The sequence below is a fragment of the Neoarius graeffei genome, chromosome 16, assembly GCF_027579695.1.
Source record: "Neoarius graeffei isolate fNeoGra1 chromosome 16, fNeoGra1.pri, whole genome shotgun sequence".
In the NCBI taxonomy this organism is placed as follows: Eukaryota; Metazoa; Chordata; class Actinopteri; order Siluriformes; family Ariidae; genus Neoarius; species Neoarius graeffei.
This window is the reverse complement of record NC_083584.1, coordinates 64206537-64231411: the sequence shown is the minus strand read 5'-3', so window position 1 is coordinate 64231411 and position 24875 is coordinate 64206537. Positions and strand designations below refer to the sequence as shown.

Here is a 24875-nt window from a genome sequence, read left to right as displayed (position 1 = left end):
AGTAAAATAACATTACTGAAAAATGTTATACCAAAAATGTCCTTGGTTAGGAGTATGAAAACACTGTGTGTGTGTGTGTGTGTGTGTGTACCTTCTGCATGTGTGTTTTGCGCATGTTGTGGAGCTGTGTGTCCAGCTGCTCCACCTGAGCGGTGTGTGAGGTGAGAAGTCGCTCTCTCTCCTCCTGGAGTGCACTCATCAAACGCTCCCGCTGGTTACTCTCCTACAAACACAGACACACACACGATCATTAGAGAAAATTCACTAGTTTACTGGCACCTATGGGAACGCATTCTTTCAACACAATACTTTTCAACACACACCTCCTCCAGGTGCGTTTCTCTGATGGCCTGCAGCTTGTCTCGATGCTCCTCTTTAAGCTGCTCCAGCTTCCTGCTGTGCTCCTTCTGCACTTCCTCCCTCACTTCCCGCAGCACATCAGACAGCTACACACAAAAATAGAGTAATAACGGATGAATAAAAGTTGTCAGAACGTACTGGGAGTGACAGACATTGAAGCCACACCGCAGAGAGGCCACACCTCCTTCACTGAGACTGATGCACAGAGGCCACACCTCCTTCACTCGCCCTTTTTACACAGATATTCCACAATATTGCCATAGAGATTGCTTAATATTCCGGCTTTACTGATTTACACTGAAAGCCATGCCAGTGTGTGTTTTTTCACAGCGTGCTAGCATTCTGCAACCAGAGGTATGATGTGTGACACAACAGAGCATCGGCATCTCGAGTGACATAACATGCCACAAGTGGGGAAAAAACTGCTGTTGGTTTCAATACAATAACGGCGCATGAACTGAGGTGCTTTTGTCAGCCGTGCACACTGATGCAGAGATGCCTACCCCAAATTTTGAATTTCAGTATTCTTGAAAACATTTTTCAGTATTTTGGAATGACTTTCAGTAACATTAATTTATGCGCATTATATTATAAAGAGGTGTATATACCAATATGTTTAACATTTAAATTATTAAAAAGAACTGTTTTGTGTGAATTGAATAAACAAAATGCGAGCAGCCATCTCAACTGAATTTCCACTCAACAAATTTCTAGAGCATACAATATATCACTGTGGCAGCGGGGGCGTGGTCAAGCGCCGGTCTGTGACAGGAGGGCGGAGTCAGGGAAGGTGAGTGGCAGAATCACTACACCTGAGAGCAATTAACCTGTGTTTGTGTGTCTTCCCAGTGACCGCGCCCTATATAAGGAGGGAGAGCAGACAGCAGAGGAGCTCTTCCCTGAACAGACACCCGTCGTGTGTGTGTGTGTCTGTTAGACTGAAAAGTGTGACAATAAATGCTAAATTGGAACCTGATCTCTGTCCTGCCGTCCTCTGTGCTCCACCCACCTACTCCGAACTGCCACAATCACATTTTTATAAATACAATAGTGTTCCCTGTTTGCAGACATTACGGTTGACTACCAATCATTGGTATTGAATGTAACTCCTCAAAAGTATTATATTATATTGCCTGGAAAAATGTTCTACCTGTTAACGGATTCTAATAAAATTAAAAAAAATTTCTTATTTCATGCCAAAGAGAGTCCGACATTGTTCTCTTAATCTCCCAATATATAAATACTTCAGCATAATGCTTCAGAAGAGACATTGAATAAAATGGCATTTATAATTGTATTTAAAACAGTGGAATGATCAATTTTTTGCCACAATCCCAACAACACTAATCATAAAATTCTGTTTTTGATCAGACTACATGTACATTTGCGCTTGCAACACTGAAAAGACTTTGAATTAAAGTACAGCTAGTGTTTGATATTTCAGTGAATAAAAATCAGACATGTAAAAAGAAACTGAATAAGTTTAACTCGCATTTCATGGCACTAATTGGCAAGTTCAACTCCAAGCACAGGTCAACCATCACCGCTTCAGCACGGGTCACGTTCCGTGTCTTTTCATCCACAGATTTCGTAAAAAACTGCTGGATACCCCCAGATTTACTTTCCGCCTGACTCGCCATTTCAGCATACTCCATATGTTTTTTTTGTAGTTGACATGCCGCGTGCAGTCATCGCGACCACCATGAGTGATGTTAATGTCAGTTCTACACAGTTTGCAGTGCGCGTATCCATTGCCCTTTTGACTGGGTGTAATGCACGGCCATTCTACCGTATCGAAAATAGCGCGAACAAATGTGCGGAATCTGCGCATGTCACACACAGCATGTGTGGTTGTCGTAAAAATAAATAGCCTAGCCGTGAATCACGCATGGATTGAAAAAGTCGCTTGGACATTTAAAAACAACTCACTGGAATTTTTTAAGACTTTATAATAATTCCGTACAGAATAACACCGTTTGCCGTAACATCGTATCTACGTAACTTTTCCGTACAAAATACGGCCAATCCGTACTAGTAGGCATCTCTGCTGATGCCACTCTTCAAACGGCAGCAAAGATGCCGTGTGATCAGAAATACGTTGGAGGAGAAAGTGAAGAGAAGTAGGAAGCAATTTGACGCAGAAAGGCATGTGGACCTTAGATGTTGGAAACTAAATCTGAATTTGCGCTGGTCTCTTTCAGAAAGAAAAATGTCAAAAACAAATAACGTTAAAAACCGTTACATCCCTGTTCTGCGATGCAGAACCTAGATCCCGACTCTGTTACAATCAATCGTTCCGGCTCAGAGGTGGAACAACACAGACACCCACACCTCAAAAAAAAAACAAAATTGGGACATTTTACGCAGAACTCGAGGTGCAATAAAGGCATAAGAGTCCCGCTTTGAACAGGTTGTGTAAAAGGGCTGACTGAGACTGATGCACAGAAGCCACGCCTCCTTCAATGTGACTGATGCACAGAGGCCTCTCAACCATTCACACCTATGGACAATTTCGAGTAGCCAGTTAAACTAACCGCATGTCTTTGGACTGTGGGGGAAACCCACGCAGACACGGGGACAGCATGCAAACTCCACACAGAAAGGTCCCCGTCAACCGCTGGGCTCAAACCCAGAACCTTCTTGCTGTGAGGAGAGAGTGCTAACCACTACACCACCGTGCTGCCGACGAGAAATACACTATATTGCCAAAAGTATTCACTCACCTGCCTTGACTCACATATGAGCTTAAGTGACATCCCATTCCTAATCCATAGGGTTCAATATGACGTCGGTCCACCCTTTACAGCTAGAACAGCTTCGACTCTTCTGGGAAGGCTGTCCATAAGGTTTAGGAGTGTGTTTATGGGAATTTTTGATCATTCTTCCAGAAGCGCATTTGTGAGGTCACACACTGATGTTGGACGAGAAGGCCTGGCTCTCAGTCTCCGCTCTAATTCATCCCAAAGGTGTTCTATCGGGTTGAGGTCAGGACTCTGTGCAGGCCAGTCAAGTTCATCCACACCAGACTCTGTCATCCATGTCTTTATGGACCTTGCTTTGTGCACTGGTGCACAGTCATGTTGGAAGAGGAAGGGGCCAGCGCCAAACTGAAAAAACAGTCTGCATGCCGAGGTGCTTGATTTTATACACCTGTGGCCATGGAAGCGATTGGAACACCTGATTCCGATAATTTGGATGGGTGAGCAAATACTTTTGGCAATACAGTGCATGTTGGAGAAAAAAGTGAAGAGAAGTCGGAAGCGATTCGAGGCAGAAAGGTGCATGGATCTTCAGTGCTGGAGACAAACACGTTTGAATTTGCGCTGGTCTCAGAAAAAAATGTCAAAAACAAATATCAACATTAAAAAAAGTCACAACCCTGTTCTGCAGTGCAGGCTGTCTCTTTTACACAGACATGCTGTAGATCCCGCCTCCATTACTATCAATCGTTCCAGCTCGGAGACCAAACAGCGCAACCCCCCTGTTCTGCATTTGGACGTTTTACGCAGAACTCGAGGTGCAATAAAGGCGTAAGAGTCCCGCTTTGAACAGGTTGTGTCAAAGGGCTGACTGAGACTGATGCACAGAGGCCACGCCTCCTTCACTGTGACTGACAGGCAAAAACGTGTCATACTGCTGTTATGTTACCTCTCTTTTATACTCCAGTAACTGCTGTTCAGGTTGAAGACTTCTCAGGTCTCGCTGTCTTTCACTGGTCATCTCCTGACACACACACACACACACACACTACGTGGTTAAATTAGAAAAATAAATATCACACTTTTCATCAGTCGCTCCCTCTCTTACCCATTCCCACTCGCACTCAGGCCTGCTGACAGGAGGGGACAAACGGGTATGTTGTCCCAGGCCCAGGAATGGGGAGGGCCCAGAACTGGGCTCTCATGAAGTTGCGATTAAATTATTTTATTTCATTTCAAAATGTGTTGATTTGGGGGAGAAATGTGCTATATTTGCATTCAATAAATGATTTCTAGATCTTTTGCCTTTATTGTCTTTGAAAAAGGCGTCAAGAACCCCCTACCACCCCTAACGCAAAAATGGTTTGGTCTGACTCTTTGATTAAGGGGAAAAAAACGACATCGTTCGATCATAGCGCTTCGACAATCAGCGTGCGTGCCATTTGCCAACATGCACAAGTCAGGAGCACAGAAAAGAAAAGAGAAAAAGAGAGGAAGAAACCAAGAGACTCAGGGGCTCACTGCATAAATATTTAAAAAAAGATTGGGATGATGCAGCAGGTACTAGCAAAGGCAGTGGGGCAGCTGAGCCAGGTAAGACACAGCCAACTTTTTCCAGCCCCGTAAAGTAACCCCAACCAAGGCACGCGCGGCACGCAATTCATGTTACAAACGAGGGGAGAGCAAGTCACACTGAACACCATATCAAACGCACAGGGCATTGAATTATTTCATAACCACAACGGCTTAATAACATCGTGTTTCATATATCTGATTGAAGCTAAGAATATTCACATTAGCCTGCAATCATATCCCGCCGTTTCTCGAGCGGTGTGTTCTTCTCTGCTTTTCACACTGGACAGTACGCACGCACAGTATACTATGTTCGCCCCCAGCCCTGCCCGAAATCCCCCATCCATCGCTGCTCCTTCAAGAGCACCCCAATCGCGTGATTATAGTAGACTATCCACGAGTTTAGGAAGGCATTGCGGGGCATTGCTGTCGCATGCAGGCTTGGGGCGTAACGGAATACATTTAATGGCGTTCGGTTAAAGGATACAAAATAACAGTAACCGCTTATTCCGTTACAGTACAGGGGGGAAGATTCAGTGAAATTGGGGATTACTTCACAGGATCACAATGTGTGTGAGGTTGCTGGTTTTGGGCTTTTTTTTCAAGCCTATAAGAGAGGTGGGTGTGTGTGTGTGTGGGTTGGCCGGGGGGGGGTTGTTAGGGGGGGCCCATTCAGAGCATTTTGTCCCGGGCCCAGCCAAAGCTGTCAGCGGCCCTGCTCACACTGAACACTTTCTGTTATTATGCTGTAATGTTCTCGTGTGGGAAAATGGCAAAGTCGAAACGTTAATGTCGCCGCTGGTGAAATAGTGACATTCAGGTGGGAACACATGATATCTGATACTTTTCCGTTATAGAAGACTGAGTGGGAATGAAAATTTATCATCTTTCCTATTTTATTTTTACCGCATACACTCATGCATTTCATGTGAAAGGGGCTTCTCCCTCTTTCACACACACACCTCCAGTCTGAGTGAAGCTATCTGCTCCTCCCTCATCTCCTGAAGCCGCTTTTTCTCAGCCTTTAACTCCTCCTCTGACTCCGCCCTCATTTTGTCCAAGTCCCACCTCCTCTGCACCTCCAGTCTCTCTCGCTCTGCCTCCAGTTGAGCACGCAGCTCTCTCACCCTCTCCTCGTTCTCCTCCCTAAACACACACAGTAAGTTTGAACAGTGCAGAGCAATCAGGAAGTCGGTGTGTGTGTGTGTGTGTGTGCGCGCGCGCACCTGAGTGTGTGTAGGTGTGTGTCTCTGTCCCTCAGCGCTTGCTCTTTGAGTTGCTGTAGTTTGGTCTGTGTTTCCTGGTCCAGACGTTCCTCCTCCTCTCGTCTCTCTCTCTGCAGGCGCTCCTTTAGAGCCCTGTGAAAGCAATGCACACACGCACATACACACTTTTTTAAATTTAACTTTATTTTAAACTCCGACTGCCTCTTGATGAGGTCACAGCGGCAGCTTTGCTCAAACTCTTTCCAGGGTTTTACAGTCCTTTCCCCCCCTCCTTCCCATCACACACACTCACCTTCTCTTGCTTTCGTTTCACCCACCTGATCCTTTCCTCATTCTCCTCCTTGATCCTTCGCTCCTCCTCTTCTTCTTCTCTTCTCAGCTCTTCTCGGATGAGGTGCAGTCTTCTGTCACGCTCCTCCACCAGTCTCAACCTCTCCTGCTCCAGCTGTCTCTGTGTCTCCTCCTCCTCTTCCCTCTTCATTCTCTGCTCATCTTCATGCCTCCTTCTCTCATCCTCCCCTTCTCGCTCTCTTTTAGTTCTGTCTTCATCCTCACGCTTTCTTTTCTCTTCCTCCTCCTCAACCCGTGCTCTTCTTTCTCTGTCCACGTTCTCTCGTTTAGAGACAGAGGAACAGGACAGTGGTTCCTGTTCGTGATCGGAGAGCCACTCGTCTAAACCTAAGATCTTCATGCTGTGAGTAGAAACATCATGATTCAATATCAGCGGACAGTGTGTGACGTGCAAAGCTTTGAGCCACCACTGCCCCAGAGGTGTTTTTTTTTTTTGTGTGTGTGTGTGTGTGTTGTAATCTATTCAAACCTCTTTGTCGCGTCCCCTCTCATCTCTTCTTCCTCATCCTCCTCACAGTCATCATGTTCCTCTCTCCTTCCATGCTTTTCTTTTTCCTTCTAAAACACAGCACAGGTGGAATGAATTAAAAAAAAACAGTGCAGACTTATCACATGGATGAGAGAGAGATGGATAAATAGTGAACGGATGGATGAACAGGTTCATAAATGCATGAACAGTTGTAGGAACATTTTTTCATGTCAACAGATCTGGGTTCTTCATCCACATGGAAAAGTGTGTTTTGTTTGCTCTTTGAACAGTTTGTACTCACTGGAGCTGTTGAAGGTTCAGCCAGGCAGAGATCAGACAGGTCTAGAATTTTCTCTGAAAACTTGGAACGGAACCCCACCTTTGACAACATGAACATTTTTTACAATATTAATAAAACCATAAATCAGGACAGAACAGAAAGAAATGGTCTGAAGTCTACTATGAAGTGTAGTATACTCTACATATACTACCGTTCAAAAGTTTGGGGTCACCCAGACAATTTAGTGTTTTCCATGAAAAGTCACACTTTTATTTCCCACCATAAGTTGTAAAATGAATAGAAAATCTAGTCGAGACATTTTTCTGGCCATTTTGAGCATTTAATCGACCCCACAAATGTGATGCTCCAGAAACTCAATCTGCTCAAAGGAAGGTCAGTTTTATAGCTTCTCTAAAGAGCTCAACTGTTTTCAGCTGTGCTAACATGATTGTACAAGGGTTTTCTCATCTCATTATCTGTAGCCGCTTTATCCTTCTACAGGGTCGCAGGCAAGCTGGAGCCTATCCCAGCTGACTACGGGCGAAAGGCGGGGTACACCCTGGACAAGTCGCCAGGTCATCACAGGGCTGACACATAGACACAGACAACCATTCACACTCACATTCACACCTACGCTCAATTTAGAGTCACCAGTTAACCTAACCTGCATGTCTTTGGACTGTGGGGGAAACCGGAGCACCCGGAGGAAACCCACGCGGACACGGGGAGAACATGCAAACTCCACACAGAAAGGCCCTCGCTGGCCACGGGGCTCGAACCCGGACCTTCTTGCTGTGAGGCGACAGCGCTAACCACTACACCACCGTGCCGCCCTACAAGGGTTTTCTAATAATCCATTAGCCTTCTGAGGCAATGAGCAAACACATTGTACCATTAGAACACTGGAGTGAGAGTTGCTGGAAATGGGCCTCTATACACCTATGGAGATATTGCACCAAAAACCAGACATTTGCAGCTAGAATAGTCATTTAGCACATTAGCAATGTATAGAGTGGATTTCTGATTAGTTTAAAGTGATCTTCATTGAAAAGAACAGTGCTTTTCTTTCAAAAATAAGGACATTTCAAAGTGACCCCAAACTTTTGAACAGTAGTGTGTATCTAGTGTTTAATATCCTAGAAACAGGTCACTGGATTATGTTATTATTAACCAATAACCTGGTAACAAACACATTCAAAAAATATTCACATGTAAGTAGATGTGGTTTGCACAAATGCTCGAAATTTGTCATTAGAAGCTACCTTGAAGATTTTGTTTCATCCAGCTAAGTCAATCCAAAAACAAAAGTAATAAATGTTCACTATGTTATAGCTGCATGTAGCGATTAAGGGGGCCAAGCACCTTCTCCACCACTTCGTGATGGAAGACGACCAGAAGCCAGAAAAACTAAGATTGGCATAATCTGTGATTCGATTCACATCAGTTAACATAATTTATTTTTTTCGCGGTCCAAATCCTGTGCTCTGATTGGCTGGCGAGCGGGTCCATATCCTACAGTACGGACCCCAGTTACGGACCTCTGGCGACTCGCTCGTTCACAACAACAAACATGGTAGCATTTTTTGTCAACATTTATCTTTTTTTTAACAAGATTTATTTATAAGATTATCAAAAATCTTATAAATTTTTGCCAGCATTTCTCAGGAGAATAGCATTAATTTTACAGCATGGATAGCGATAACGACAGTGTTCACAGCAAAAGCGAGTAATACTACCCTGAGGAAGAAGAAATAAAATAAAACATTTCAGGAGAAAGCTAAAAACCTGTAACTGATGCTAACGCCAAGCAAAAACATGGCTGAATCCTGAATGACTCCTATTTATATAAATAGGGGACTACATAGGTGGCAAAATGTAGTTTTTTTTCCTGCCATGGAAGTGCACTTGTATACCGAGGAGGAAGCCATTAGCATTACAGCCGTGAATGAGGATTCAAAATGGCGGCTCGGCTCGGTTTTCCCTTTCGGGCGCTCTCGTTTTCTGTTAGAATTTGGTAAAGAAAAAAAATATATATTATTTACCAGCTGAAGGTCAGTCCGTATGGTGAAATACTGTGACCTCGGCCTTGAATACTGACCTCGACCCAGAGGGCCTCGCTCAGTACTTTCAAGACCTCGGTCATGGTATTTCACCATACGGACCTCCCAGCTGGTAAATAACAAATAGTACTGTTCAGTACTCATTCACTGATCAGATGATGATAATAAATATTCTCAAACCACAGCTCTGACAAAATTTCTAGCTGCAAGACAAATCACAGCTCATTCTAATACGTTACCAGTGTGGGAAACAAGGCCGGACCGGCGGACATTTACCAGTAATTTTCGCAGTTGTCCATCTGTATTTCAAAAGCATCAAACCGGATGCCCCATAAAAAAACGGTCAAGATATGGATCTAATCTACTTCCAATTTTCTTCCAAATGTTACACTGGGTGAATACATTACGTCGTAGCATGGCCTGTGAAAAGGGGGCCCCCGCGGGCCAGACATTTAAAAATTCAAAACTCTGCCACTGATGATCTTTGCCCTGACAAAATTTATAGGCATGTTCCTGTCTCTGAGCTCTTTCGAACCAGCACAGGCACGGCCCGCTACGACCCCGCCTCAGCCTGTTATTCGCCCTGAAGCCTCCGTACAAGCGCTGCTCACCGAAAACTTTAATATGAGCCCTGGTTTGAGCCAGCCTTTAAAAATTCATAACTCAGCCACCGATGGTCCTAGCCCCACCAAAATTTACAGGCACCTTCCTCTTCACAAGTTGCACACTAACTAGGACAATAATAATAATAAACTCCATATTCACTGTTGTTTTTATGCAGTTGAATTAGTGTTTTAGGGTTGACAGTATCTGATTGATCCCGTCAGGTGGTTAAGAGTTCAGTTTGCATGAAACTTTGCAGTACAGTATGGTTATGTTATTATTATGTGTATTTTTTTCATTCATAATAAGAACGTCAGTCAGTCATATGCTTTGTCAGATGCAGATTTCTATTTTAATAGCGTTTTTATTTTCTTAGTTCTCGTCCAGCAGATTTTAGTCTGAATGCCGAATGATATTCCCATGTCTAGTTCTGAGTCATTTTAAAAGTCATTTTGCTACAAAGAATCTCGAATTCAAAATTTTAACTCTTATGTAAGAATAGTTGTATTGTTAATTACTAAATTTCTTATAGACTTATTAGACAGTATAAAAATAGTCATTGTTGGCATAACGTTGCATGAGCACCAGTAAGTTGTAACCAACTGGACCATCCTTGGCCCCCCATACTTTTTTCTAGACATGGAACTGACCTGTGTGTGCTACTGTTTTCTTGGGTAGAACTTTAACGTGCATATCACGGGTCAATTCAGGAGCAAGATGAATGTAATTCTCCTATTTTATATTAAATTTTGGTCAAATATCTGTCACATTTTGCATTTTGCGCAATACCAGAAAAATTCAGTTGAAATCAAGCCATTTGAGGCGAATTGGTCCGCCTCTGAAAAAACTTGGCATTTGGATTTCCCGGCAAACATTGATTTTCGTGACGTCGCGTGCGGGACGCCTCCCTCTGAAACTTACGTCAGCGCTGGTTTGTTTATAAGAAAACGACCTGGTGGTTTTCTGCAAATTTCTTCAACGATATTGCGTAATTATTAAAATGGTTAACAGATGTATCATAGGAGGGTGTAGCAACACCAATCCTGATGGGATTAGTACTCATCATTTCCCAAAAGACCGGACAATGAGAGAGAAATGGGAGCGCTTGGTCTACACAGGCTGTGCACTGAAACCGTGCAAAGCTCGCACAGCCTGCTGGCGCTTCCGCAGGTAACATCACGAATCTGGCTCCAGACTCTCTTGGGATTTTTCCAGACGCGTTTTATTATTTTATCTTTTTCTGCTGTAGACAGATGGCCTTGTGCAAAATTACCCTTCTGGATGAGTGTGTAAAGGGACGTACTTTCATATAAAAAAAAAAAACCTAAATTGGTCCAGAATATGCACTTTAAGCAGGTTTTTCTGGAATCTTCTGACATTTTCTTGTAAATTATATTCAATTTGTAGTGTAATTAGCAACTAATGTCTCATGTAATATGGCGTTTGAAGATCACAAAAATGTGCCTGGAAACATTGGGGAAGCATCTCCAGGCATCTAAAGCCCTTCAGCTTTAGACTGTTCGGCGCCTTTGGCCCGTCATTCGGACAGGCTGAAATTTGGACAGGCTGAAATTTGGACGGACAGATAACATTTCAGACTTATCTGTCCGGTGACAGTCTGTTTAAAAGTCCTTATTCCCCACACTGGTTACAGTCATTCAATTCACAGGGGCTTGTTTTGTGCAAACTCCATGTAATTTAATCATACAATACTCAAATATATGAAGCGCTTGGTTCCAAAACACAATAAACACTAATTAGCTTCATAAAAAAGGTCTTTCTTTCCCAAAAAAAGCGGTAGCATGAAAACCTCTATTTTCTGTTTGAAACTTCAATACACCATGACGAGGTTGTATTGAAATTCTCTCATCTCATCTCATTATCTGTAGCCGCTTTATCCTGTTCTACAGGGTTGCAGGCAAGCTGGAGCCTATCCCAGCTGACTACGGGCGAAAGGCGGGGTACACCCTGGACAAGTCGCCAGGTCATCACAGGGCTGACACATAGACACAGACAACCATTCACACTCACATTCACACCTACGCTCAATTTAGAGTCACCAGTTAACCTAACCTGCATGTCTTTGGACTGTGGGGGAAACCGGAGCACCCGGAGGAAACCCACGCGGACACGGGGAGAACATGCAAATTCCACACAGAAAGGCCCTCGCCGGCCATGGGGCTCGAACCCAGAACCTTCTTGCTGTGAGGCAACAGCGCTAACCACTACACCACCGTGCCGCCTTTGGCTGAAAATCAACAGTGGAATTTGTCGTGGTTTGGAAAGAAAATGCAGAGAAACATGGCAGATAAGATGTTTTGCATAAAACTGAACAGCGATCAAATGCCAAACTTCTATTGGCGGAAAGATGCTTTTTTTTTTCTGAAAATGGCGCTTATCGTGTTTTGGAACCAAACTCTTCATATAATAACAATAACAAATAAATTGATGAAAAAAGCACATCTCATTGAAGTGAAGTTTCCTGATATTAGACAATTTTACATGAAAGGAAGGAATCTCTCGTGCCACTACTGGAGTGACAGTAAATTATAGTGATAGTAAGTTTTCTGCCACAGCAATGTTTTTTTTCAGTTTCTCGGCTGCGTTTATTTGGACTTATTAACTTAGAGAGAGAGAGAGAGAGAGAGAGAGAGAGAGAGAGAGAGAGAGAGAGAAAATGTGCATTCTTTAACAGATTGAAAAAAAAAAAGTGTTTGCAAATTGCTGTGATATAAGAGCAATAAACCACAATGAGACATGTTGTTATCGGAAAATAATCAATTTTGAGGGAACGGCACACACAAGCCCATTGTCGCTTATTTTCCTCTAACAGCACGTTATGTTTTGCTGTACCATGTTATGATTTGCTGTTTTCACATATATTATTAAAAAAAAAACGGGGGGGGGGGGGGGGGACACATTACCTTCATGTCATCAGAATGGTTAGACACCACTTCAATACGTTCACTAATATCCGATTCCTGCAGGTAGATGAAATAATCCTCAATATACAACACGCACATTTTCTCTCACACACATCGATACAGTTCACACTTTTCTTTAAGCAAGGCAGTGCCATGCACTAACATGCCTCAAGTCCTGATACAAAACAATGTAGACGTGGGCAGGGGACACACACACACACACACACACACCACAAATGAATGAATGAATGAATGAATGAACAGCTAGATAAACTAAATAACTGATTGGTTAGATAGATTTAAAAAATGGATGAACATGTGGATGTACAGATTAATAGTTAGACAGAAGGAAGACAGGAAAGATGAATAAAGAGATGGATACTTGGGGGAAAAAATGGATGGACGAAAGGTGAACACTTGGGTAAAATAACAGACAGATGAACATGCGTATAGATAAATAATGCATCAACAGGTGTAGACGTACAACCCCGATTCCAAAAAAGTTGGGACAAAGTACAAAAACAGAATGCAATAATTTACAAATCTCAAAAACTGATATTGTATTCACAATAGAACATAGACAACATATCAAATGTCGAAAGTGAGACATTTTGAAATTCCATGCCAAATATTGGCTCATTTGAAATTTCATGACAGCAACACATCTCAAAAAAGTTGGGACAGGGGCAATAAGAGGCTGGAAAAGTTAAAGGTACAAAAAAGGAACAGCTGGAGGACCAAATTGCAACTCATTAGGTCAATTGGCAATAGGTCATTAACATGACTGGGTATAAAAAGAGCATCTTGGAGTGGCAGCGGCTCTCAGAAGTAAAGATGGGAAGAGGATCACCAATCCCCCTAATTCTGCGCCGACAAATAGTGGAGCAATATCAGAAAGGAGTTCGACAGTGTAAAATTCCAAAGAGTTTGAACATATCATCATCTACAGTGCATAATATCATCAAAAGATTCAGAGAATCTGGAAGAATCTCTGTGCGTAAGGGTCAAGGCCGGAAAACCATACTGGGTGCCCGTGATCTTCGGGCCCTTAGACGGCACTGCATCACATACAGGCATGCTTCTGTATTGGAAATCACAAAATGGGCTCAGGAATATTTCCAGAGAACATTATCTGTGAACACAATTCACCGTGCCATCCGCCGTTGCCAGCTAAAACTCTATAGTTCAAAGAAGAAGCCGTATCTAAACATGATCCAGAAGCGCAGACGTCTTCTCTGGGCCAAGGCTCATTTAAAATGGACTGCGGCAAAGTGGAAAACTGTTCTGTGGTCAGACGAATCAAAATTTGAAGTTCTTTATGGAAATCAGGGACGCCGTGTCATTCGGACTAAAGAGGAGAAGGATGACCCGAGTTGTTATCAGCACTCAGTTCAGAAGCCTGCATCTCTGATGGTATGGGGTTGCATTAGTGCGTGTGGCATGGGCAGCTTACACATCTGGAAAGACACCATCAATGCTGAAAGGTATATCCAGGTTCTAGAGCAACATATGCTCCCATCCAGACGACGTCTCTTTCAGGGAAGACCTTGCATTTTCCAACATGACAATGCCAAACTGCATACTGCATCAATTACAGCATCATGGCTGTGTAGAAGAAGGGTCCGGGTACTGAACTGGCCAGCCTGCAGTCCAGATCTTTCACCCATAGAAAACATTTGGCGCATCATAAAACGGAAGATACGACAGAAAAGACCTAAGACAGTTGAGCAACTAGAATCCTACATTAGACAAGAATGAGTTAACATTCCTCTCCCTAAACTTGAGCAACTTGTCTCCTCAGTCCCCAGACGTTTACAGACTGTTGTAAAGAGAAAAGGGGATGTCTCACAGTGGGAAACATGGCCTTGTCCCAACTTTTTTGAGATGTGTTGTTGTCATGAAATTTAAAATCACCTAATTTTTCTCTTTAAATGATACATTTTCTCAGTTTAAACATTTGATGTCATCTATGTTCTATTCTGAATAAAATATGGAATTTTGAAACTTCCACATCGTTGCATTCTGTTTTTATTTACAATTTGTATCTTGTCCCAACTTTTTTGGAATCGGGGTTGTACAAACTAATGAAGAGACGGACAAATTAATGACATAGTGGACATCTAGACAGTTTAACAAAAGACACATAGATGCACAAAGAAATGAAGAAATGGACAGATTAACATTGAAACTATGACAGATGACTATACAGACAAACTAATGGAGAAACGGTTCGTTGGGTGGATGGATAGGACAAACAGATTGAAGAGACAGTCGGATGGATGGACAGACCGATAGGGAACATCAGGAGCATGACTCGCACACCGACCCCTAGAGCAGCACTCAAGTTTGCAGGCATCTAAAGAATATGAGGGCTTGAGATGAGGGGTCAAAGGTCACAGTGCGTACCTCACTGTGCAGCTGATCACAGCGAGGAACCAGCTTTTTCCCCAGCATGCTCGTCTGCTGGAGCGACGTGCCTGCGTTTTCTTTTTTGCTGTCTAATCGTTCAAACTCTTCATCCTCACTCTCGGACATCTTTGTGACCTTCGTGTTTTTGTCGTTCCCCTCATCTTCCTCAGGGTGCTTCAAACTCGTTTTCCCTTCGATTGCACTCCGACACTCATCTGCTTCAGCTCTCTGTTCTCCTGAACTTCTGCATCTCTCCACTCCCTCGCTTTCCTCCATCTCTTCTACAGCCTCGTTCTGTAAGTTGCACTCTGTCTCTCCTCCGTCCATCTCACTTTGCTCCTCTTCCTCTCCAGAATACGCCACCTGGTCTATGTATCTCTCCATTAGTTTATCACTATCTGGTGTTCCCCTCGCCTCCGTCTCATCCCTTGCTTTCTGTGTCTCCACCCCACTCGTTGCCTTTCTATCCATCTGCTCTATCACTTCGCTTCCTGATTCCGTTCTCTGCCACTCTCCCTCATCCCTTGTACTTGGCCATTCCACCTCTACTTCCTCTTTCTCATCCCCTGTTTGTTTCTCATCCTCCTCCTCTAATGGGATCAATTCATTCTCAGCGATGCTCTCGTCCTGCTGACTTGGAGGGAAAACGTCAGCACTGCTGCAGTCTCTGCTGCCCCCGGGCTGCCTGGGGGAGAGACGACGCCCTCGCAGTGACTCCTTCAGAGTGGTGGATGGGAGGAGGAGTAAAGGAGGAGGAGAAGGTGCAAAGGAAGATTGGGAACATTATAAGACGGGTGGAGACGCATGCAAGATGCACTCACGCATTTCCGAGGATGCGAAAGCCAGGGAGGAGAGAACGACAACATTATTAGCAAATGAAACACTGTTAGAAAGAAACACATAAAAATGAGGGAAACGATGATGAAAAATTCAGAGGACGAGTTCAAATAGCACACGCATGTGCATGTAAAACTGACACTACCACTGTGGAATTAATATAGTAATTTATTTGTCTGTGAAGATTCTCAGTCATCCAGGTCATAGTAAACTGTGGGTGGTAGAAAAGGGCAACTGGACTTGCTTGCTCACCGGTGTCCCCTATTGTGGCCAATTTATACATGGAGGAAGTGGAACATATAGCTTTGACCACTTTTGCAGGAGTTGCTCCCAGCCATTGGTTTAGATACGTGGATGATACCTGGGTTAAAATCAAAATCCATGAGGTGGAAGCTTTCTCGAAACACATCAGTGCAGTGGATAGCAACATCAACTTCACTCGGGAGGACGTCAGTGGGAATAATCTAGCCTTCTTGGATTGTGATATACACATTAGACAAGACAGAAGCCTTAGTATCGAGGTCTACCGGAAACCCACACACACAGACCAGTACCTACTTTTCGACTCTCACCACCCACTGGAATATAAATTGGGGGTCATTAGGACCTTGCAACACAAGGCTCAGAACATTCCTACAACGGTAAAGGGAAAAGAGAAGGAGCAGAATCATATCAAGAAAGCACTTCAGAACTGCGGGTATCCCAACTGGTCTTTCCTAAAGAGCAGAAAAAGGAACATAACGGACAAGGATGAGAACAGGAACAAACGCAAGAACATTGTCATTCCCTACATTTCTGGTCTATCTGAGAAACTCAGGAGGATCTTCTACAAACACAACATTCCGGTACATTTCAGACCCAGTAACACCCTGAAGCAGAAACTGGTCCATCCTAAGGACAGAATAGCCAGACACAAACAGGACAACGTAGTGTATGCAATTCAGTGCAGTGAGGAATGCACAGACTCGTATATTGGGGAACAAAACAACCGCTTCACAGGCGCATGGCTCAACACAGGAGAGCCAGTTCCTCAGGCCAGGACTCGGCTGTCTACCTTCATCTTAACAACAAAGGACACTCATTTCAGGATTGCAACGTACGCGTTTTCGCCAGAGAGGATCGTTGGTATGAGTGAGGAGTTAAAGAAGCCATTTTCGTCAACCTGGAACGGCCATCACTGAACAGAAGTGGGGGTCTAAGGGCCAATTTATGCTGACAACCCAGTCCTCGCAGACGGCGTCGCAGATGGCGTCCGCAAAGCCCCCCCCCCTTTGCAGACGCTCTGCACGCACCTCCCAAAAATTGTGACCACCGCAGACAGCCTCGCAGACAGCGTCGCAGACAAGAGGGCTCTGATTGGTCCACTCTACATCCGCTGTACACGCACTTCCGCTTCTCTACTTCCCCGGTTTGGTTTGTTTTCACGACCGCCATTTTTAAAAACACGAGCGAAGATGGAGCAGCACGAAAAGCGGTTGATCGAGGAAGTGAGGAAGTACGGACATCTATACGACTCCAGTTCTAGTCATTATATCTCGATCAAAGTGCGGACTCGTCCAGTCGCCATTGTTGTTGGTGTTGCTCAGTAACCAGAGGATAAACACTCCACTAACCACACCCACCAACTACTCCTAGCAATTTCGCGACTTCGTGCCCCCTTGCGTTGTGGCGGTGAATAACATCGCGCACGCCTATACACGCCTATACTCCCCGCTCAACAATAAATTACAACTGTCTGCGAAAAGCTATCTGCGAAAGCCTTGTCGCAAGAGCATGCAGAGGCCTTTAGACATCATTTATCAACCATCTACAATGCAGTCTTGGGCACACTTCCCAGACGGCTGGGTGCACGCCAAGACCCAGCTGTTTTCGGTGATTCACAGGAGGACAGAGAGAGTCAGCTTTCCACTGATCACCCTAACGGGCAATCCATTGATCACCCTAATGACTCGCCGTTCACACCCAGCCTCCAGCGACCCACACCAACATGATGCCTCAACGACACCTTAGATGAGCTGGTCATCAGAATTCTGATTCTGATCCAGGAGAGGATAAATATCTGATACTCCCTATTAGTCAGACAGAACTGAGGAAGCCTTTCGGATGAGAGGTGAAACGTTTTCAAGAATCTTCAAGCAAGTCCAGTTGCCCTTTTCTACCACCCACAGTAGAGTAATTTACTGTTTTGGTTTTATATTGATATTCTTAAATCTTGTAAATCAGAAACAATACACAACAGACTGTGTTATCGCACTTATACCACAGCGATATGGCAACGATGTTTAATCTCTGCTTCTCTCTCGATAAACTGCATTAGGCACTCTCTCTCTCTCTCTCTCTCTCAATAGATCATATCTTTTGCTTTCTGTCTCTCTCAGAAGATCGTATCTCCCTTTCTGTCTGTCAAAAGAAGCAGCTTGTCATTTTACAACGATCTGTAACGTGCACTAGATTTGTTACAAAGCACTCTCAGCCAAGACTCTTTCTATAAAATGTTAAAGGGGATATATGATGAAAAACTCACTTTTTCACTGCTTGTGCACATACATTTGGGTATCTGGAGTGCCTACCAACCCACAAACCCTGAAATAAGACAACCCAGTCTGTTTCTTTTGTACGGAAGCCGAGAGAGGCCCTTCATATAATCCTTTTTTTTATTCACCTTGTTATCCCGAGATAACGACATAATTAATTCAGGATCTCGAGAAAACAACACAACTAATTCGAGATCTCGAGAAAACAAAACCGTTATTTCGAGATCTCGAGAAAACAAAACAATTATTTCATGATCTCGAGTAAACAGCTGAGAAATGGTTCATTCAGGTGCGCCAAGAGACTTGTGATATGCTGACTTTGGGGCTATTTCTCATTCTGTATAGACGCAACTTTGGTCATTAGAATGTCTGGAATAATCGATCACCTAATAAGGCAATATTTTGATCAGGGGTTGACACAGGGAGAGATTGCATTAAGTCTTTTAATAAGGGATAATTTCAAAATTAGTCCGCGGCACCTCCGCAGAAGACTGGCCCGGCTTCGTCTCTACCGATGGAGATACAGGGATCCAGCTGAGATCATGGAATAATTGTTTTGTTTTCTCAAGATCTCGAAATAATGGTTTTGTTTTCTCGAGATCTCGAATTAGTTGTGTTGTTTTCTCGAGATCCTGAATTAATTATGTCATTATCTCGGGATAACAAGGTGAATAAAAAAAGATTATATGAAGGGCCTCTCGTGGCTTCCGTACTTTTGTTCTGCCTAGTTGAGAAAACATGTCCTTCAAAAGCTGTCCAGATTTGTCTCCCCTTTCTACGGTACACAAATGAAGCTCATTAGAATTATCCCGTCCCCTCATCCGAGTATCTCCACTCATGGCTTGAGAACTGCCTTTGCGAATAAATATTAACGAGGAAACGTGCGAACCGATTGGCTGGCCGAAGATGGTGGGTGGGGTCAACAGTGGCTCATTATCACGTAAAAGGACAGGCACGTGATTCGGGTGTTTTGAACAGGGCTGTTTAGGTGCTGTGGTACTTGTGGTATTTTGACCAAAGTGTGTCGCAGAACATTCCATTCAGACCTCAGGGAACTGTGTAACTTGTGGAAAAGGGATATGACGTCACCTTGAAATAAATGTCTCTTAACCAAAAAAACATCGCCACATTAACACTTATACATTTCTTTTTAAAAATCTGTTTATTGCTAATCTTATATTACGAGGACTTCCCACCACACGTCCCTTCTGGCCAATCAGATTTGAGAATTTAACCATGCTGTTTAATAAAGAACTGTGAACAAATAAAAGCTCTTTGGTGAAAACTGATGCTACCTGAGATGAAGATGGAGGGTTGGCACTGATTTCTCCTGAGAGAGCGAGATCTTGGAGCTCTGGTTCGGTTCTCTCCTCAGCTGGAGCTGTACCGCTCACATCACTGTCCTACACACACACAAAACCAGACTCACCAGATGTACATTTGCTATAATCCAGTGTAACTCTTCATTTAGACGTTGTGTCATACTGTATTTCACTCTCTCGTGGATTTCATGAACATTAATGAAAGCTACCTGGTACTGCAGTCCTCCTTCCAGAGCGTCCAAGTCGAAGTGCAGATTCTGCAGCAGGTGTGATGTACCACACGGACTCTACACACACAAGAAACACAGATGTCCTCAGACAAGTATGAGTACATGCTGTTTGATACTCATCGATATCGAAACCAAAATGAGTTCTACTGAAGAAATCGGGGACATCGCAGAGCTCTGTTTGATGCCGTGAGTCAGTGTTGTAGTCGAGTCACTAAACCTCGAGTCCCCGGTGTTCAAGTCTGAGTCAAGTCCAAGTCATTAAAAAAAAAAAATCGAGTCGAGTCCGAGAACAAGACTCCAACCGCACCATGTGACGGCGGCTGTTTCAGCGCCATTAACATGAGTTTGTTCCTGAACGTGACGTATGAACAGATGAATGTGCTTCTCTTTATCAGGAAGTGTGAAGTAGTCTGTCGGAGACGGATGTAAGTGCAGAAGGTGTGTTTATTAATACAAGTGAAGACGGTCAACAATCCAGAACGGCGGGCAAAATTGTAAAACAGGCGATAGGTCGAGTGAGGCACAAACAGGCTCTCGTAGGCTCGGCAGAATCAAAGACGAGAAACAGGAAATCAGGGATCGGGAAACCGAACAAGGAAATAAGGCTCGGTAATGTGTCAGCAATGCAACTCAATACTTCGCAAAGTTTTTATCAGGGCTTTGAACCGGTTCAAGGAACGAAAACGAAAACCGGGAACTTTTTCTATTTCACATGGAACAGAAACGAAACCAGAAACTTTATTATTTTTTATGTTCCGGAACAGAAACGCTTATTAAAAATAATGGTAACCGGTTAATACCGGTTTTTATTTCATTCCTCAAAGTTTCCGTAGCCTACAAATAAAAAAGTCATTCTTCTCCTGCACAAGTTTCTATGACCCGCTGGGGTTCACTTCCTGTGTGACGTTCGCTGACTGAATGGAGAGAGCGGGAAGGTGGACTACTATCACGTCTCCATTACTGAGTGTCTGAGCAAAGAAGAGCCTGAACGATGCAACCTCCCTATTGGCTGTTTGTAAAAATGTATCAGTTGTTGCCCTTCCCACGGGAATCATCGCGGGCTCGAGAGACGAGACCTGACGAGTTAGTTCGTTGGTAGCAGAACAAAATGTCTGGACACAAATCGGGTTTTCAGAAAAGGAAAGAAAATAAACGGAGGGGAGAAAATACAAAAAAGGAGGCAGAAAATGCAAAACGAGTTTTAAGGTAGGACAAATGGTTACTTTTCAGAGGCAGCCCGCCGTGGCTGCCTGCAGGCTTATTTATTATAGCCCATTTAGTTAAAATAGTTGATCAAAAATGTTTATAGTTATAGTTATGTGATGGTTGTCCTGATTTAGACTGGTGTTTTTTTTGGGGGGGGTGTTGCGCGATGTTGCACCCGGGTCCAGATTAGGGCAGAACCGGCCCTGGCTACATTTCAGGTGTAGTTTGTTTTATGTATGTATGTACTTGCATAGATGTGTACTTGGTCTTCCAGTATGGCGCCTAACAAAATCTCGCGGCGCGGTGACGTCATGCGGTAGCCCTCTATAGGGCCTGACTAGCCTTTGGTAACACACTAAACGAATTATCTTTCATTTTTGGCACTTTTTCTGTTTGTGTAGATGGGAAGACATACTGAGAATCCAAATCGCCAACATTTGAAATAATAATTGTTTTGAATTATTTCTTGTCTTATTTAATGAAGGTTGTAATAGAATTAGCCTACATTTGGCTTAAGCTGGATGAGACAGAGACATAATTTTATAGCCATTTGTTAAACAGCTGACAGGGAACGTAATTAACCGTTCCGGGAATGAAATTTTTTTGTTCTAACCGGTTCGGGAACGTCTATTTAATGGTGGAACCCAAAACCAGAAACGTTAAAATTCCGTTTCTGTTCGGAACGAACCAATAGGAAAAAAATTCTGGTTCAAAGCCCTGGTTTTTATATATGTGCAGGTGCAAGTCGTTTACGGTGCACACGAGAGTCCGCTTGGCGTATGCGCTGTCCGGAGTGCGCCTGAGAGTCTATCTGATGCATGCGCCAAGGCATGCACGTGTGACACTCTGACACGAAATTAGTACAAAAATTAATGTAGATATAAATATCTTATGCCAAATTATTATGGCATGTTCCAAAAAAATAAAGAAAAAAAATCAGAGTCCTCGTCTTCAATTTACGAGTCCTCAAGTCCGGGTCGAGTCACAAGTCTTTAAGATAAGGGCACGAGTCAGACTCGAGCCTGAGTCCTAGACTCGAGTACTACAAGCCTGCCATGAGCCACTGACTCAAGATCAAACTGTAGACTGTAGTCGGAGTCTACAGTACCTGGGAGGAGTATCGGTACTGACGCATCCCTGGTTTACGTCGTGTGTTCTACATTATGGGAGAGATGAAGACACAAACCTGAAGCATGGAAATCTTTTCCTGCTCTTCTTCTTCATCGGAATAAAATGTGGGCGGAGCCTGAGATGGACGCTCCTCTTGACGTACCCTCTGCAAACTGGAGCTCATCCTGGAACCCTAAGAAACATGCGGATATAGTCTCAGAAGTTGCACTTGTGAGTGAATTATTTCACACAATGATGCATGATATATGATGTACAACCCCGATTCCAAAAAAGTTGGGACAAAGTACAAATTGTAAATAAAAACGGAATGCAATAATTTACAAATCTCAAAAACTGATATTGTATTCACAATAGAACATAGACAACATATCAAATGTCGAAAGTGAGACATTTTGAAATTTCATGCCAAATATTGGCTCATTTGAAATTTCATGACAGCAGCACATCTCAAAAAAGTTGGGACAGGGGCAGTAAGAGGCTGGAAAAGTTAAAGGTACAAAAAAGGAACAGCTGGAGGACCAAATTGCAACTCATTAGGTCAATTGGCAATAGGTCATTAACATGACTGGGTATAAAAAGAGCATCTTGGAGTGGCAGCGGCTCTCAGAAGTAAAGATGGGAAGAGGATCACCAATCCCCCTAATTCTGCACCGACAAATAGTGGAGCAATATCAGAAAGGAGTTTGACAGTGTAAAATTGCAAAGAGTTTGAACATATCATCATCTACAGTGCATAATATCATCAAAAGATTCAGAGAATCTGGAAGAATCTCTGTGTGTAAGGGTCAAGGCCGGAAAACCATACTGGGTGCCCGTGATCTTCGGGCCCTTAGACGGCACTGCATCACATACAGGCATGCTTCTGTATTGGAAATCACAAAATGGGCTCAGGAATATTTCCAGAGAACATTATCTGTGAACACAATTCACCGTGCCATCCGCCGTTGCCAGCTAAAACTCTATAGTTCAAAGAAGAAGCCGTATCTAAACATGATCCTGAAGCGCAGACGTCTTCTCTGGGCCAAGGCTCATTTAAAATGGACTGTGGCAAAGTGGAAAACTGTTCTGTGGTCAGACGAATCAAAATTTGAAGTTCTTTATGGAAATCAGGGATGCCGTGTCATTCGGACTAAAGAGGAGAAGGACGACCCAAGTTGTTATCGGCGCTCAGTTCAGAAACCTGCATCTCTGATGGTATGGGGTTGCATTAGTGCGTGTGGCATGGGCAGCTTACACATCTGGAAAGACACCATCAATGCTGAAAGGTATATCCAGGTTCTAGAGCAACATATGCTCCCATCCAGACGACGTCTCTTTCAGGGAAGACCTTGCATTTTCCAACATGACAATGCCAAACCACATACTGCATCAATTACAGCATCATGGCTGCGTAGAAGAAGGGTCCGGGTACTGAACTGGCCAGCCTGCAGTCCAGATCTTTCACCCATAGAAAACATTTGGCGCATCATAAAACGGAAGATACGACAAAAAAGACCTAAGACAGTTGAGCAACTAGAATCCTACATTAGACAAGAATGGGTTAACATTCCTATCCCTAAACTTGAGCAACTTGTCTCCTCAGTCCCCAGACGTTTACAGACTGTTGTAAAGAGAAAAGGGGATGTCTCACAGTGGGAAACATGGCCTTGTCCCAACTTTTTTGAGATGTGTTGTTGTCATGAAATTTAAAATCACCTAAGTTTTCTCTTTAAATGATACATTTTCTCAGTTTAAACATTTGATATGTCATCTATGTTCTATTCTGAATAAAATATGGAATTTTGAAACTTCCACATCATTGCATTCTGTTTTTATTTATAATTTGTCCCAACGTTTTTGGAATCGGGGTTGTACATCAACATAAAAGCTACAGATCCCTGGATTTTCATCTTGGTTTGCAATTTTTTCTTGTAGCCCTAGTGCATTCCAAGTTGCCTAATTTTACCTTTACGGTCCTTTCAGGTCTAATGCATTAATCATTACCCCTAGTGGAGTCTTCAGAGGTTGGAGGCTGGAGGAGCTGCCAAGGGAACCACGGAGTGCTGGAACCGGAGTGTCACACACACTTCTGAGAGGAGCAAGAGGACCCAGCGGCTTGAAAGAGAGAAGGAAGAGAAAATACAAATCACGCTATTTTTAAATACCTTTTTACATTCTTCCAGGTGCTTCAAATCTAATGTATGATGTGACGTAGATTTCAGGTTAGATATTTGCTCAAGTTTTTATGGTAGGCCTGCTACACCAGGAATTAGAGTAGGTCGTCCATCTGTTCTCAGGCACCAACGTGTATCTCTATGCTTCATCACAGGCTCCATCGCTTCCTCTCGCCTCTTCCTTTTGTGAAGGAGGGATCACTGTAGATGAGGTGAACAGACAAGTGTCCGTGTGTTTCAATTCAGATTAAAAGGACCACAGCTGGAGGAACCATCATTCTCCGAGTCACTTTCATCCTCCTCTCTGGTGCTAACGCTTATTTTTTCTCCTTTCCACCAGACTATCTCTCAACCGCTGGATCGGTCTACATCAAAGACTACACGTTCTCCTCTTTGTGACAGGGTGAACGTGATGGACAGCTGCTTAGCCAATGGGGTGTGATCTGATAAAACATCAGGGCTGCTCTGTACTTAGAACGTGTCATCACTGAGGGCTGACTGGAAGTAGA

The 24875-nt window shown here is 43.5% G+C and overlaps 1 protein-coding gene across 5 annotated transcripts in view; it reads right to left on the bottom strand.

Annotated features, from left to right (window-relative positions):
- LOC132900970 (centrosomal protein of 164 kDa-like) overlaps nt 1-24875 on the bottom strand; it is a 79322-nt gene that overhangs the window by 30068 nt on the left and 24379 nt on the right. For 2 of the 5 annotated variants that reach the window (XM_060943375.1, XM_060943379.1), the window contains exons 5-17: nt 24197-24307; nt 22269-22385; nt 19856-19933; nt 19620-19727; nt 12545-12601; nt 6979-7056; nt 6678-6766; nt 6175-6549; nt 5858-5989; nt 5594-5777; nt 4009-4083; nt 324-446; nt 92-223 (exon numbers count right to left, since the gene is read on the bottom strand). In XM_060943375.1, coding sequence (XP_060799358.1) covers nt 92-223; nt 324-446; nt 4009-4083; nt 5594-5777; nt 5858-5989; nt 6175-6549; nt 6678-6766; nt 6979-7056; nt 12545-12601; nt 19620-19727; nt 19856-19933; nt 22269-22385; nt 24197-24307 — 1659 coding nt within the window. Of the gene's footprint in view, nt 1-91; nt 224-323; nt 447-4008; nt 4084-5593; nt 5778-5857; nt 5990-6174; nt 6550-6677; nt 6767-6978; nt 7057-12544; nt 12602-14950; nt 15780-19619; nt 19728-19855; nt 19934-22268; nt 22386-24196; nt 24308-24875 lie in introns of those variants that run through there. The other 3 variants (XM_060943377.1, XM_060943376.1, XM_060943378.1) reach the window with 3 other exon arrangements.